We start from the raw sequence: 16,812 nt of genomic DNA on the forward strand, positions 1-16,812 counted from the left end.
AGAAGCCCTTTTTTTTTTTTCCCCCCTTCTGGTTGTTGAATTTGTTTTGTGAAGTAAAGGAAGCAAAAGGAAATACACTCCCAGAGTCAGTGAACTAAGAAGTTATACATTCATTATTCAAATACTTAGGTTATGAAGAAGTCTAGAATGTTATAGTTAGAGGTAGATAAGTAGTCTGGTTGACACAATATCTAATAATTTAGTATCTGCACATCAAAGAGATCACAGACTCCTTCATTATCATCCAGGTTAAAGTTGTAGTCATCTCCGGGAGTAGGAGAGAGTCGTAAGAGAGGGAAAACTGTAAAGCAGGAATAGTTTAGTTTCAATTAAAAAAAACTTGTGGAATATCAGCCCTGTCTCATAATTCATTATGTTTGTTGCCACGACTATCAGGGTTAGTTTTAGTCATTTAAAGAGTCTCAATCTGACAAGCATGCTAGGAACCTGCTGGGGATATGTGCATTGCCTTCAATTTAAGGCAGGAAGTGCCATGTCTACACCTTTTTCCCCCTCTCAAGAGAATTTGCTGGAATGGAGTGCCAGCTGTGGAATACAGACTGAATTTGTCCTTCCATAGCAAAGGAGCTCCTGAGCAGCTTTTGAAACTTCCATGAGAAAGATTGTTTATAATTGTTTTGTGTTCTTGCAGCATCACAAGTGTCAGCCTTCAAATAGTTAACACTTAAAGTAAGGAAGATGCCATTATCCCTACATATTAAACATGGAAGCTAGCAGTTTCTGTGTGCACTTGAAGCTGTCTTTGGGGAAAGAATGCAAGAAGAGAAGCCTCAGCCCCCCTGCTGCACCTCAGGAACGCTCACCTAGTGCAGCAGAGCTGAGCATGCTGCCCCTGCTCTGTTCTTTCCATTTTAGCCATGTACTGGCATACCCACATCATCCTGCCTTACCCCTCAGATCTCTTAACTACATCATGCTTGCTGGATAAGCCCTGAGGTTGTCTGCTTGAAAGGCAGGTAATTGGCACAGGCTGCTCACAGCAGTATGTCTACAGGGCAAGAGGAACAATACCAGCTGAGTTCACCTCTTGGTGCTTCAGTGACAGAGTGGCACAGCAGGGAACATAACTTAGTAAGCGTGGTTTAGGTCTGCACTCATATGGCCCATGGGGTGCAAGAGCAGAAATGGGTGGCATTTCTGTTCTGTCAGTGTAGCATGGCTGCCCAGTCTGCATTGCAGAGGTCTGAAATGTTTACTCAAAGCTCCTGCAGGAAGCTGGAGGCGGAGCAGAATTAAACCAGGTTATTTTCTACCCGCCCAAGGCAGCACTTCACTCATCAGCCTGTTCTTTATTTGTTCCTGAATTATGGGGTGCTGTGTTACTCATGCATGTAAGGATGGATTAAGGCTTTCACATTTTGATTGTTAAGTCAAACTTGCAGGGAATGGAAAGGGGAGCAAAGACAGGAATGACAAAGATGGAGGCAAGTGCAGGGGAAAGAATTAGTTTCATACTGACCCTTGGCATCAGATTTACCAGACAACTGCCAAGAGTGCTGTTCACACAAAACCCATGCTGCTACTTGAGGTTATTAGAAAAGATGCCAAATACTCACCGTCAGAAGACATGAGCTCATCAATGATATCCCCACCGATGTTCCCTGTGAAAGACAGTCACGTGTCCATGTCTGTGTTACACAGCCCCAGCACAGACCAGCTGCTGCAGGGGATTAATACACTGTGTATATATAATGTAGATGAATCTTTGTCCCCTGGAGTTTACTGATACATTTCACCCACTGATCCCTTGTAACCCTAGGGCCACGTACAGTGTGAGGCTAATTTGGTGCTCAAAATGATTTTGCTGCTTGGAGCCGTCTCAGTGGCTTAATTGAGAGAGAAAGAGAGGTCTGCTGTTCCCTCTGTGCTACACAAGCCTTATTACAAAGGAGGGCTTGGGGAACTCAAAAACTTCTCAACAGTAACTACTGCTTCCTACCTGTGGGCTCCTCCATCTTGGCTATGTCGAATGAGTTTGGCTTGAGAATACAGTTAACATCCAGGGGCAGCAAGCCCTGGTAGTCGTTGGAGCTACTTGTACCTTGGGCGACATCCCCTGCAAGGCTGGGGTACAGCACAGGCTCTGGAAGGCTGGAGTAAGGAGCTGCTGAGGTGGTACTGCTCTGCTGCACACAGCCCTCTGCAAGAACAGAAGTCTCATTACACAAAACGCCTGCATTCAGTGTTGTCTTTTGAGGAGAACTTGGCCAGTGTCTGGGATGAGGCGAGAGGAGTCTCCCCTCCCAAAGTCACAGGCACAATGCAATCAGCAGCCTTAGAAACACAGTCTAACACTGACAGCATTTTCTTAAATCTTTCCCTACTACCCTACTATTATTATGAAAAAAATACCTGATATTTAGGCAGTCTCTCACTGTGGCTATGTGGAAGAAGGTAAGTGACCTTGAGACACAACAGCTGGAACTGGTGCCTGTATAATCTGTCTCATTAAAAGGTACATGTTCAAATCATATCCTCCCTTGGAAGTTGGCAGTTCCGTCCCAGCCTGCATTCTGGAGAAGCACCTCAGAATAATTAACAGGATCACAGCCAACACCTGTTTGGTATAAGATGATAAGCTACGAGGGAAGACTCTGTTTCACCAGACAGAAGAGGAGGAGGCTCCTCTGTAACATCCTGAGAGCTGTTAGTAAGACCTTGGGATACTTTCTTCACAGACAGTTGCTATGCTATGCAAATTTTTCACCCTTATCTACCACCTTTTCTAACAGTTTCTTCTTTCCCTCCAGTTCCCTTCCTCCCCCACCCACCTGAAGCAGGAAAAACCCTGGACCCACCCGATGTTGTGTCTGCATCTGATGTTTGTGGTAACTCGTGTCCTTGGTTCAGATCGTGTTCCTCTGGTGGACTCTGAGGAGCTGTAGCAGGTTTAAGGGGAGTTGATGCAGCTGCAGGTTGAGATGGGGGCTGTGCAAGGTCATCAGGTGGAGGAACTGGAAACACCATGGGCTTGGAGGAGCTTGATTCCTTATTAATAAGCAGCACATGGATAGGTCCTGAACTACTTTTAAGATTGATCTGGTATTTCTTCTGTCCATTCTGTCCCTGTAAAGGTGGTATACCATGAACATTACTGTTCCTTGAGAACTTCACAGAATATAACAGGAACTGCAGAGATATTTCCCAAAGAAAGTAACAACTAACTCTTGAATTCAGGTTACATGAGACCTACCCAAGGGCTGCATCCCAACAGTAACAACAACGATAAATAAGAATTTCTGTATATTTCTTCCTTTTAAATGCAGCTTTAGTTGGGACCAAGCGTCCAAAAACATTTGGATCTCACCTAGACTGTGTAAACACAAGATCATGAGTCAACAGAAACAACTTCTCAGCTGATTTGCCTTCTTTTGGTAAATTACTTAAGCAATGCAGCTAGGGCTGGCTTCCTGTAGCAGAATCTCAATGAGACTGCTAGGTCCACAGTGGCTAATGGAACAAATAGGTTTTCAGTATGTTCTAGAAAAAAAAAATGAGAAAAAGTGGCACAGGAGCTTTGAGGAAGGGGAACTAAAGGAAAAACATCCAATGTGAATGTGATGAAGACTAAAGATCAGCTGGTTTAGTCCTTGAGGGAAAAAGCCAAAAAAACATCGCAGCTTGGTCCCACAATGAACCTCACCACTGCCTGAACTGGCTCCAGCAGATCCAGAGAAAGACACTGACAGGCTTTGTGGTTCTCTCTTTGGATGCTCCTAAGATACTGGGCTGTGCTTAATCTCACTAAAGATAGCTTGTGCAAATTTTCAGGTGAACTTCTGCCTTCTACAAAAGTATCACGCTTCATGCAGGGCTCTCTCCCAACTATCGAAACCTTTTCTAAAAATAAAGGGCACTGCAACAAAAACCCCAACCCAAACAAAAACCAACCAACAACAAAAAACCAACCAACCAACTACAAACTGAAGATGGTCAGAGGTTAAGAAATTTGGCCTCCTCCTTTTGATCTTGTCCATTTAAGCCTTTGATAAAGCAAGACTGCAGTCCATTTCTCTGTCCAGTCTCATACCATGAGACTAAAACTACATCTAAACTAAACCTGTCATTAAATCAAAAAGGTTTCATAAGAAGAGATCTGTTTTTAAAATACAACCTAGAAATTTGACATGTGAAAGTCACTGCTAGTAAGTTTCCAAGGAAATTCATGACAATGATACCTGATTTGGAAAGCTGCAATATTTAAAAGCAAGGGAGAAGAGAGGGCAAGGAAACCCACCATTCTATCTTTTTAACAGAAAAGGAGAGTTACCATTAGTCTATTTAGGTGAACAAAATCCACTTCTTCCCACCCAGCCTCTCCCTTCTCAGTTGAAACCATCTGTTTATTTCTTACACACAGATAGAGAGATAAATCCTCCACTAATGTAGGTCTCCATTTCCACGCTCCCTCTACAACACTCAGGTAAACAAGAAGCAGTACATACCATTTCGGGTATAGGTACTTCTAACTGTGTACCACAAGGTGCTTGAATTGCTAGAAGTGTGTCTCCTGGTTAAATAGCAATTTTTAAGACAGTGTTAAGTGTGCATATTTTTCTGAAGTCTTGCATGGTATCCACTCAAATGGTACAGCAATTCTCTAAGGCCACTTAAAACACTGCATTGTTCTGGCACAAATAAACTTGTGGTGGGACTTGCACAGTCCCTGCAAGATCCAAGTGTATCACAGAATTCCAATACTCTGTTGCAATAATCTTTTGTCAGAGCAGTACAAGATTTACCACTTCCTTTACCTGTCTGTTACTGTCCCCCAGACTCCTAGCAGTACAGGTTAATGTGAGGTGAAAATATTTAACAAGTTTCTTTTTCAGCTAAACCAGCTCTCTGGCCCAGCTCATTTTATGGCTTTGAAGAATGGTGGTAGTACAGGAGGTTTAACAGAAGGAAGATCATTGGATCATCCTCAGTGCCAGCACTTCCAAGTGTCTAAGCTCACAGCTCCAGCTGGGATGTAACAGCTGGCTATCAGACTCCGCCAGGACTTGCTACGTGCACTAAAATACATTGGTCAAAGTCAGAAGATCACAACTACATCTACACCACTGGCACAACCTGCCTTACACTGCAGCTCATTCACCTACCTGCACATCATTTCCCCCTTTGTCCACACCTGGGATAATCCTTCTCTCTGCCTCCTAAGGGACACATACCTGGTTAATTCTGTATTCATACATGAGGTACTATTGTGACTGGTATACTAGGTGCTTTACATCTTGTGAAAACTTTTTAGGAAGAGCTCAGCCTTGTTAAACATCATAGTTGTTCTCTAATCTTCCATTTTTATTCCAAACCAAACCCAAGCTTCCTTATGGCAAAAAAGAAAGATGGTCGTGAGTGTAGCTAGAGGATAAGCAACAATCTTCCCTTGTGTTCGTTCCCCAGGATCAGGAGAGGATGTCAAGGGAAGAAACTTCTGCCTGCAATTCTTGGCAGTTCCTTCAAACCTCCTGAACAAAAGGAATCTTTTTTTTGTTTAGTCTCAGTGCCCCATCTTTGAACTTCAGCTGACTCCATTCATATACAGCATCATTAGCATCCCCCTCAGGCCACAGATGCCACCAGAAAATGTTATGAAATTTGGACCTCTCTGGTCTTTCTGATGGGTTGGGCCAACATATCCTATCCCCGTTTCCACTAACAGCCAGAGGCAAGCTGCTGCAAAGTATGATTACAATAAAACCCCATCTGAAAACAGTACTCCAAAACCAGCTGAGTTTCCATTCTGTACAATCTGTGACTACAACTACAGAACACCAAAACTTGCTAGCCATGAACATATGAGAGACATCTACTTAGTACTGATCACTACTGAATACTTCTGGATTGAAAATACTTGCAGGGGGAAAAAGAGAGAGGTTAGTTAGCATGTTGGTTTTCAAAAGGAAGATCAGTAAATCCCTCACTTGAAGGGGATTGAGACTTGAAGCCTAGAAGCAACTTACCATTGAAGCAGTTGCAGATATCTTCATGGGTGACATATGAAAATGTAATTGATGTCAAGGAATATATTTCTTAAAGCAACATGCAATTGATATTTAAACTTATGTTTTAACTAGTAGTTAAAAATTACTGTCATGTATATGCATGCTAAATTCCTTTCAGGTTATCAACCATACAATCACAGTAGTAACGTAACCAACATTCGTATTTTCTTTTGGTTGGAACCAAAAATCAGAACAAAATATTTGCTTTTCCCTGATTGTGGATAAAATGGACTACACTGTGCTTCATCCATTACCCACACTAACTCCTGCTTTACATCTACTGCCAAGATGCAGACAATTAATTTAAAAGGATATTGGTGGTTTGTAGAGTCATCCATGACATTCTTGATACTTTGTTGAAGCCACAGTTTCTGCTGATCCAGTTCTTTTTCTTTTAGCTCTAGATCTTCAATTTCAGCTTCTAGATATCTCAGCCTGTCTATGACTTCTTTTGTATTGCAACCAGCACCTACTCCTCTTAAAAAGGTACAAAGGTTCATGAAACAAGTGAAAATCTAAAGCAAATGCACAGATAACTTCAGACTATTTTCAATATTCTGAAAATCCACTAATTTTGAATAAGGTGGTAATAAGGTTTTACCCTCCCATCATTGTTTGAACCAAATAAAGAGAAAATTTATACTTCAGATGGAATTCCCCTCTACCAAAATGTATTTTCTTTTGGAATGTAGGTTTGTTTGTTTTTCCTGCACTGGAGTGGTTTACAGACCCTTTCTCCTTCCCTGCTAACTTTTAGCTTGAGCTTTTGCCTTTCGTGACCTCAGAGAAAATAGGTACAGTCTACAACAGGGTAAGGAGGTATTGCATCCCTTCCCAAATTCACCTAGAATAAGTTTTCAACTATAAATGCTAGTTATAAAGTAGCACTATGAGTTTTCTGATAACTTCTCTCCTGTATGCTTTAGCTGTGACTCTGTTTATCAGAGATGCAAGTCAAAAGGATGACAAAGTTCATTTTGCAACTTTCCTGTAATTCTAAAATGCAGTATTGGTCATTGATAACTGTAATATTAATTTTACCAAGTCATATCTAGTCAGGAGAAGTTCAAAGAGGCAACTTTTGTTGCTCTTGAGCACATGAAAATTTGCATAATTGACATGGCTTACTTCCACTGAATGCTGTTTTTTGACTTCTTCTCAATGAGATCGATCCCCTCCAAAACGTTGGTGATATCATAGATCCTTCTCTTTTGCCTCACAGCCAGGGTATCAGCAGCCTGCCAAGGGAAGAACAATGAATATCAGCAACTTGCACACCGAGGGCAAAAGACAGTTAAAGACATTCCCCTGGAAAAATGCCAGCTAATGTCATTCTGAAGGGAGAAGCTTCAGCTCCTCAAGATCCAGAAGCTCAATCATCAGTTCAAAAGTTCAGCACCTGCATATATGGCTACAAAGCATGCTGAGAAGAGTCACCTCGCTGAGGGCCAGCAGGCCTCCCTTCCCGAGAGTTCACACTTGCTGCAGGGAAGGCAGATAGCAATGTCCCACAATGGAGCAAGCTTCTGAAGCCAGTGATGTACTGTTTGTTATTCCTTCTGTTGATGTTCAAGGTACTGCAGTCTTTGTTTGGATTAAACTGTGCTGGAGTACACAAGGTCGACTCCAGGAGAGCTGAAAGACTTCAGCCCAGTATTGTCCACTTAACATTTCACTGCAGGAATCCACTCAGAGTACCTGGCTTGCTCAATCTGCCACACTGAGTACCAAGACCCATTTCCCAGACCCCAGGACCCTGGTACAGCTCACAGGGTTGCTCACCACTGTCACACCATCACTTTTACATGACAGCTAGCTAGGCTCTGTGTGTGTCTGTAAGCTGCCGCTGCTCATCACACAACACAAAGTGGTGTCAGGCACAGGAAGCAGTCTGCTTCATGCTGTAACTCCCTCCATGGAGACTTTTAAGTACCTGCTGCAAAGACTTAAGATAAAATAAGCAAATTTGTGCTAGTGGTGCCTTCCATACCCTCAGCCTTTTGATGCTGTAAAGCAGCCCAAGCTCAACAAATTAGGCAAAAAGGAGAGAAAGCAAAGACTCTGTAACTACTCTGCACTCAGATACAATGATTCCAAGGCATTATGTGTATTAAACAGATTAAAAGGAAAAAAAAAGCGGAAGAAAAATAAAGAGAATAAAGTCAAAGACTTCTGCACCCCAAATCTGAACTAGTGTGTAAAGCCAACTAAATTCCACTTTAGGAACATAATGATTTATTTCCTTTTCTCCAACAACCTATTAAATTAATGCCTTCAGTAAAGCACTCCATGTAAAGAGTACAACCTGAGACAAACACAAATAGGATGGAAAGCCAAATCCATTTAATAGCAAAGCCTATAAAACTCCTTTTATGGTGCTTTCTTAACCATAAACAAACTCACTAATCTTCCAAAGAAATTACATTTTCCTATTAGAAAGTTAATTACTAGAACTTAGTAATACCATTTTAATTTAGGTTGGGGTTTTTTTGCTAAAATCAAAATTAAAAGGAAAAAAAAACAATAAAGAAAAAGAGAGATTAAACCCTCTCCCTCTTATAGCCATGAAGTATAAACACAGCTCTTTGTCCCTGACAGTAAGGTACCTACTGAACAGTGTTTTTACCAGTATCATTATCAACACTCATCTTTAGTATGGTCATCTGTAGCAGTCTCTAATTCTTCCCCATCCAACAAAACAAACCACATATAAACACAAATACCATGCACACTTTGGTTGCCTCCAAGGCAACAGGCTCTACAATCACTTGTACCAGTAGGTATGTACCTGCTGTCTTAACCTGCTGGTTTTGCTGTATGCATACACATAGGTTAGAACAGTTGTAAGAGAAGCCTTCAAAATCTGAGAAGTGACAAAATTGACGGTGCAATGTTTAACCAAGACCCTGTACATTTCAGTCTTCAGAGGCAGATTTTTTTACAAGCTGTCTCTTTTGCAAGGAACAGGCAGCACATGATAGCTGCCACTGACAGCACTAGTGGAGATTCACCACTGCTGCAAACCATAGAATCGGTAAGGTTGGAGAAGACCTCAAAGATCATCAAGTCCAACCTGTCACCCAAGACCTCAGGACTACCAAACCATGGCTTCCAGTGCTACATCCAATCCCTTTTTGAACACCTCCAGGGACAGTGACTCAACCACCTCCCATTCTTATAGCTAATAACTCCCTCTGTGAGGAGCTTCTTCCTAACATCCAGCCTAAACCTCCCTGGTGCAGCTTGAGACTGTGTCCTCTTGTTCTGGTACCAGTCACCTGGGAGAAGAGATCAACCCCTACCAGCTACAACCTCCCTTCAGGTAGTTGTAGAAAGCAATAAGGCCTCCCCTGAGCCTCCTCTTCTCCAAGCTAAACAATCCCAGCTCACTCAGCCTCTCCTCATAGGGCTGTGCTCAAGGCCCCTCACCAGCCTCACTGCCCTTCTCTGGGCACGTTCAAGTGTCTCAATGTCCTTCTTAAACTGAGGGGCCCAGAACTGGACACAGTTCTAACCAGTGCTGAGTACAGGGGCACAATGACTTCCCTGCTCCTGCTGGCCACATTATTCCTGATGCAGGCCAGGATGCCATTTGCCTTGTTGGCCACCTGGGCACACTGTTGGCTCGTGTTCAGCTGGCTGTCAATCAGTACCCCTAGATCCCTTTCTGTCTGGCTGCTCTCCAGGCTCCAGAACCCCAGGTTAGGGACTCAGAATATGAATGATACAACAACAGATGTGTTTGGTACAACTAGTCCTAATTCAATCACTTTTGAAGTCCAACTACTTACAAGAAGAATTTCAACAAAGTCAAACTGAGGCCAGTCTGGGAAGTTTAATCCAGACATTCATCAACTTTTTGGTTCTAGCCTTGTAACCTAAGTATTTTCTCAAAATGTTAAGAGGTGTTTCACAGGTATTTTAAAAAGCTACTGAAATATTTCTCCTTGACACTCTAGCAGTTATCAAGTGACACCTTCTGGCAGACACATTGCTCAGAAATTAAGTCCAAGTATTCAGTTCCTCCACACAAAGCAGGCACTAATGACTTCAGTAATTAGAAGAGCCTCCCAAGACAAATCCCCTGTTGTAAAAAATACATTTAAAACTCATCATTTCTCAGGCTATGTCCACGGTGGAAGCAGATATAGGAAGGCAAGGAAGAGGCTGTACCACAACAGCCCTGCTGACATGACTAGACATAGTTTCCACATTCCTTCCTCTGAATTATTTGCATTTGGAGCCCCTTCATAAAAATCTTTTTCATGTAAAGCTGCTGCACTCTAGTCATTCCCTTCAGTATCTCCTTGTACTTTAAGTATGTGCCCCAGACAAACACTGTATGAGTGTCTCACATGCAGGTTTTGAACTGGGCAAAAAAAAAACACATTTAAGTGTGTTGCACACAGGTCGTGCAATTTCAGGAACACAGAAAATGGACCGTTCAGCAGAGGTTCAGCTGCATGCATGAGCACACAAGCAATCATGCTCAGAAATAAAACAACTGACCAGAAAAAGGGCAATTGAGTTCGGGTGCACTCTCACACAACTCCTTTGCTCCCTGGGAGCTGACAAAAAGCAGCAGGAAGCATCAGCTGCACATTCTCTGTGTGAGTGCTGAAGAGCAGAGGAATTTGTCAGAGTGCTGTGGCAGAGTCATTACTGAGAGGCTTAACAAAGCAGGACGGTCAGCAACGCTGGCTTGCTCTCCATGTGTCGTAAGTATCTTCAGGACTGTGCAGATGACAACATCTCCTCCCCAAGAGGACTATCACCAGTTTACAGGGAGTTTTAAACTGGGCAGCAGACTTGGCAACCTGTACATTAAAGTGTTGGATATCCCTGCACCATAAATGTTGCATTCCTTTACCCTTTAACAGAGACTTTTCCTTCTCCTGTACAACAAGTCAAGAGTAAGGCCGTCCATATTTGCTCCTGGACAATACATTTCTAAAGGTAAGAGCAAACAAGTAGATTTTAGAGCATCTGATGATGATCAGAACCTCTGTTTAACCTTGGGTGCAGCAGAGACAGCATTCTGCCAGAAACTGAGCCCAGTTAAGAAACCAAGGCAAAACCAACTACTTGCTGCTGAAGAGAATAAATACACCATGTCTGGAGAGTCATTTCAGGTGGTTTCTCTCTTATTCACTCATCTTGCTTTTTCTCTCTTCCCTACAATTCATGGGTTGCCGCATGTAGGAACTCTGTTTTCTTTCCCTCCTATCTTACCCCTTAATGTTTTAAGCTTATTTCCATACCTAGATTTGTTCGTACAGCATAATTCAGGGACAGTTATACAACTATTGGAGAACAGCTGTTCAATTTTAAAGTAAGCACTGCCCAATTCAAATTCCAAGTAAAAGAAATTCTCAATTTCACAAGTTGTCAGACGTAATCAGAGAAAATTCCAGTGCTAAAGCATTTCCCAAAAGAGTTTAGAACTCACAGGGCCCTCGGCTCCTAAAGTGAGGAACAGTGCTCACACATAGGACGATACATCACTAGCTTTGTGATAGGTCAGAACACACGTCCCAGAGTATCCTCTTACAGACTGCACAAGCACAATGTCTCAAAAACTCACCAGGAAGTGTCCTACAGAACAGCTTTTCATTCTCAATTGACAAATCACAAAGCTAGGGGTCCGCTTAGTGTCTGCAAATTGTGTTTTCCTCATAAGGCACTGCTGGCTTTGCTACAGATATACTCAGAAGCAGCACAACATCAGACAGTCCAAATCTGCTGGTAGGGAGACACCTGAAGATGTTCACCATGTGAATCACTTCTTGGATCGCTCTGTTCCCTCTCAGGACTGCACTGGTTCTTCAGTTCCCTAAGCACACAGACATAATGTGCACCCTGGTTTTCATTTCTCCTTAGATTTGGGGCTTATTTATAGAAGTACTGGTTACAGAAATATATGCTCTGACTTACTATTTATGAAATGTACCAATGATCTACTCACTTCAGTTAGTATTTACTTCCAACAAAGGCTATCCTGCAACTCAGAAACCAGTTTCTTAATACAGGTTTTGAGCAGAAATGTCTATGATTAGTTGCAACACCCACTTATTTTTCTCTATTAACCCTTCCATTCCCTCTGGGTGGATACCTTCCTCACTATGAAAGAAAGAGAAACATCTTCCCATCCCTCTACATGGCCCAACTTTATTATTCAAATTAATCCTCTTTAAACTAAGTTTTCTGGCCTGTACAAATTGAGTATATTTTGCTTCTCAAACTGACCTGGAACATCTCACAGCACATAACAGATATTAAACTGCACAACAATCCCAGAGATGCGAACAGATTCTGTTTTACTAAAGAAAGTGGCAGTTAAGTACTAAGAACTTAATCGATTCGTCCAGACCACAGCATAAGTAAAGGAGAAATAAATATCACATCAGTGTCCTCCCTGTTCTCCCTGAAGTTGCACTACCGAGAAGAGCATCACTGAAGCGCTTTCTCCCTCAACAAGGATGCACACAAAAAAACCCCTCCGAGAACACGATTCACCTCCTGCAGCCCACGAACAATCAACAAACAGGGTCAGTTTTCCAGAAAGGAATCCAAGCAACCAGAGCACCACGCCAGCCTATAACTGTACTTGTAACTCCTCGGCAGAAGTGTGGAGACCTCAACGAGCCAGGCAAAGTACACTTTTGCCACGACACATCACGCATCCCGACAGCCCGGAGGACCCAAGCACGGCCGCAGCCCCTGGGTTAGCGCGGTATCAGGCGGCTGGGAGCCAGGGAGCCGCCACCATGCCAAGGGTCCCTTCTGCGACAGTAACCTCCTGCCATGAGGAACCGGTGCAAGGTGGGCTCGACTCACGGTTTCACCGGGGAAGCGCTCCCGCTGCCTCGGCGCAACGCCTCACGGCTGCAGAAGCGGATGACAAGGATTTGCCGCCCGCCCCGACAATTGCCCATCCTTTTCGTATATAAATAAAAGGGCTGCAAAAGCGAGGCTCTGTTCGTCAACGCTGCTTTCTTCTGCTAAAAGGACATCGTGGGAGACGGGTGAAAAACGGGTTTAAATACCGGCCCGTACACCGAGCCAGAGCCCAGGGCAAAGCAGGAGGGTAAAAACAACCCAAACCCCCAGTGGAGCTACGTTTTTATGCTCTTAGGAGCTGGAGGAGCGTTCTATCCCGCCGCAGGGCCTGACAGCCCACACCTGGCAACCGCAGCCCATCAGCGGCCGGACCATCCCCCGCCACGGGGGAAAGGAGGGAGGGCAGGAAAGAGGAAGAAGGAAGAAGGAAGGGAGGGAGCGGGGACCCGACCCGGCCGTGGGAGCCGGCGAGGCCCGGAGGGGCCGCGGGAGCAGTCCCCGCGCCGCGGGCAAGGCCGCCGCCATGTCGTCGCCGCCGCCCCGCCCCGCCCTCGCACCGCTTTGAGGTCTAGCACGCCGTCCTTGGCCTCCTGCAGCAGCGACACGAACTTGGTGGTCAGCAGCCCCAGGCTCTTCTCGTGGCGGCTGCTGCTGCTGCTGCTGCCGCTGCCGCCACCGGCCTCGGCCGCCGCGGCCATGCCGCCAGCGGGACCACCCCGCTGCGCCACGTGTTGCGACCGCCGCAACGGCCGAGTCCTGAAACGGAGCCGCGGCCCGAAGGCTGCGGAGAGAGGGGCGGCGCCGCAGGAAGTGACGCCGCCGTTGCCTGGACACCGGCATGTTTCGGCCGCGGGGGGCTGCCCCTTTTGAGCGGAGCGGGCCGGGCCGGGCCGGGCCGGTCCCTCGGGGCTGCGGCGCAGCTGACGCGCCGGGCGCGGGGACTGTACGGCGCGGGAGACGCGGCCGCGTGCGGGACAGCAATTGCTTTTGGCTGGCGCGAGCCGGGACGGGCTTTCCCTTCGGCTTCCCCGGGACGGGTGGCGCAGGCCAGGAGACCGCCTGAGGAGGGGAGGACCGGGCCGTCGGGCAGCGGCCCGAGTGCCTGGCGCGTCCCTGCAAGCCTTCCTTGCCACTGCACAGTAGCACCTTGTCACTCATTTCACCAAACGACATGGATTAATCAGAAACTGTGTTCTCGCATCTCCTGCGGCCGGACCGGCACACACGTGACGGTCTGCCCAGAGGCTTTCTGATGCTTACCCACTCCCTTTCACCCGTGTCCAAATACACGGGGCCTTAATCTTAACTCAGGTACACTGCTTTCTTTCAGTTACCATTCAAGAGATGCACTTCAAGAAAGAAATGCTGCTGGGAAAAGAACCTTATGTACCCCACATGATGGAGCACATTGTGAAGGGACACAGGCACATGGGACCTGTACCTCACCCATAATAGCATGGTCAAGGCAATAGACAAATGTATAGGAGCAAGCAGACTGAGCCCCTGCTCCCTTCCTCCCTTGGCTGACAGCCTGCAGCCTGCTAAAATACCCCTTTGACTCTTTTACTCTGTATAAGATATAGCTCATTGTTTTTTGGTTGTTTTGTTTTGTTTTTCAATTTGTTTTTACTTTTGCTGCCCTGTGCACTGACTCTCTGGACTTGAAATTGCTCCTTCCTTGTCATGGGTAACACAGAAATTCCTGAATGATTACACATTTAACATTGATTTAAACAGCTGCATTATCTTGTCTGGAAATGAAAACAAAGCAGAACCTAGTAACAGAGTAAGATTTTAATTGTGGTGATTAATGAAGGAGAGCATGCCTTCCCACTGACAAGGTCAGAGTTCACATTCAGTTTATATACTTTTTAATGTTTGCTGTTTATTATATATCTTTCAGTACAGTCAGGCTGAAATTTATCCTTGTGAGTGGGTAAATCTGGCACAGCTTTGACCTACACCATATTCTTATTTGTCATTATAAAGATACAAATTGGAATATCTATTAAAAAGGTCTAAGGAACTCAGAGGGAAACAGCACCAAAAGCAGAATTAGACTCAAACCCCCCACACAATCCAGACACTAATGCTTGCAGGTAGCCAAGTATTCCAGTATGGGACTTCTGAGCCAAAAAGTAAGGAATAGAAGGAATTTATGTTAAAACCAGCAACCAACTCCCTATGATGAAATCAGCAAATAGTTTCAGAATGAAAATTCTGGCAGAAAAAACTCTGAGTCAGTAATAATGGATTAGGGTAGAGGTAGGTTCTTTTACTTTCCTGGTGGATTCCAAGCATTGAATTACTTCACGCAAAGTGGAGCTTGGACAAATAATGAAACAAAAAAGAAGTGCCCAAGGAAACATTTGATAAACACAACAGAAAAGCACTCTGAAGTGGTGCAACCTTTCTGCACCAGTGATTCCCATTTAAATACTACACAATAGCTTTCCAGGTGAGTATTTTCTTACATAATGTGGCTTCTGAAGAAGTAGGAATGTGCAGAGCAGAAGGTCAGAATGAGAAATCATTCTCTTCTGTGTTTAGCTGACATTGATATATTTGTGTCAAGGAATGAAGAGATCATTGGGATGCCAGCAGACCAATAAATTGGGCTAATTTTAAACTTTGCAGTGAAATTTACCAGACTGACATTCATTAACCCATCTGTGCTCAGAGCTGGTTCTTGCACCTTGCTAACCATTACCAGTATATATTAATTTGTATTATCAACAGCTAGCATGGATTCAAAGCAGTCAGTCCTGAACAGCTATATCCCACCTTAGCTGTGAGAGCACAGTTCCACCACCACCAAGCAGATCCCTCTAGATAGCTACAGCCCTTGGTGATCTTAGGGGCTGGGGCCATGGCCAGCAAGCTCTGGGTGTAAGGAGCCAGAACTGAAGTAGGTGTCTACTTTCTGCCCTTTCCCATAACTTTGCAGTCTCATTCTTTTAGAAGACTGAACAGTCTCCAGGTAATTCCCAGCCCTTCACCTCCACCCATGGACAACCTTACTGTGTGAAGGGGAGGTGTTGCTTTCCCAGGCTGCTTCCAGAGCAGTTGTTAGGCTGGTTTTGGTTTGGTTTATTATTTTGCTTCATTGCTGCTGCTTTTTAACAGCAAAAGCAGTTTTTTCCCAGGTTTCAAGGTTGTGCTTTGTCAGAGACCAGTCTCTGACCACCAGCGACTTGTTTTTTCTGCCATGGCCTTCGCCTTCAGCTTGTGCATGTTTTCAAGGCTTTTGTTACATCCCACTCTTGGGCTGCAGCTCAAAAGAGGCAGCAGATACCAAGCTCTGGTTCACACTGCAGGTTCTCATAACAAGTGGGTAAGAAGCCCAGCAGAGCTTGCACAGTTAGCCAAAGGCCAGGGCCTTTTAGTAGTACTGGTGCTTTTACTGGGGCTGCTAGGCACAGAAACACACTCATGATTGTACCAGTGTGCTCAGGCCTGGCTTCTGAACACACTGGCAGTAAAGTTGGCTTAGTGGCTTGTCAGCACTGCTCCTGCAAGATGAGAAGTAGCAGCTCCACTAGCGTACCAACTAATAACTATTTTTTATTTACCATTCCAGTACTAAAGCCTTCAGAGTATGATGTAGTGCAGTAACAGTTTAGGATCTTCTGAGGACAAGTGAATGAAATAAATACCTGAGTTTGGTGGAGATGGTAATGTCTCCACTGAGAGATGGACAATCATACTAACGTGAGGCTTATAATTAGCTTCTGTAAGAAGCTGTTATCTCCTACCTTTTGAAAGCCTGGTGGAAAACCCATTGCTGTTGAGAACCAAACTATGCTGCAAAACAAGCCACAAGTCATGAATTCTTCACCAACAGAGGCAGATTAAATGCATTTTCAGGTAAATTCTTGGACCTTTCATTACAAAAATCTTTACCCCAGTGAAGCAAAACCTCACTCTCCTGTTTTAGAAGCAAAGG

General features: G+C 44.5%; 1 protein-coding gene across 2 annotated transcripts; it reads right to left on the reverse strand.

Moving 5' to 3' along the window:
- Positions 1-28: 28 nt before the first annotated feature.
- Positions 29-13,659, reverse strand: E2F5 (E2F transcription factor 5). Of its 2 annotated transcripts, none has more exons than XM_054167165.1 (9): positions 13,424-13,659; positions 7,155-7,264; positions 6,340-6,503; positions 5,985-6,026; positions 4,467-4,531; positions 2,820-3,087; positions 2,063-2,161; positions 1,578-1,622; positions 29-301 (listed from the first exon to the last, which is right to left on the reverse strand). In XM_054167165.1, the coding sequence occupies exons 1-9, from the start codon at positions 13,562-13,564 to the stop codon at positions 192-194; spliced, it is 1,044 nt and encodes a 347-aa protein (XP_054023140.1). In that variant the 5' UTR covers positions 13,565-13,659; the 3' UTR covers positions 29-191. The 2 variants fall into 2 exon arrangements, with proteins under 2 accessions (XP_054023140.1, XP_054023139.1); XM_054167164.1 differs by having other exon boundaries at positions 1,961-2,161.
- Between the last annotated feature and the right edge of the window lie 3,153 nt (positions 13,660-16,812).

The sequence above is a fragment of the Dryobates pubescens genome, chromosome 14, assembly GCF_014839835.1.
Source record: "Dryobates pubescens isolate bDryPub1 chromosome 14, bDryPub1.pri, whole genome shotgun sequence".
NCBI classification, from domain to species: Eukaryota; Metazoa; Chordata; class Aves; order Piciformes; family Picidae; genus Dryobates; species Dryobates pubescens.

Bases quoted from the DNA above. Each gene is read 5' to 3' on its own strand.
- E2F5 (XM_054167164.1), bottom strand. From the start codon at position 13,564: ATGGCCGCGGCGGCCGAGGCCGGTGGCGGCAGCGGCAGCAGCAGCAGC. The intron at 7,265-13,423 runs GTGCGAGGGCGG...TTCCCTTGGCAG, and splicing joins GCGTGCTAGACCTCAAAGCG to GCTGCTGATACCCTGGCTGT. The intron at 6,504-7,154 runs GTAAGCCATGTC...TACCTTTTTAAG, and splicing joins AAAAACAGCATTCAGTGGAA to AGGAGTAGGTGCTGGTTGCA.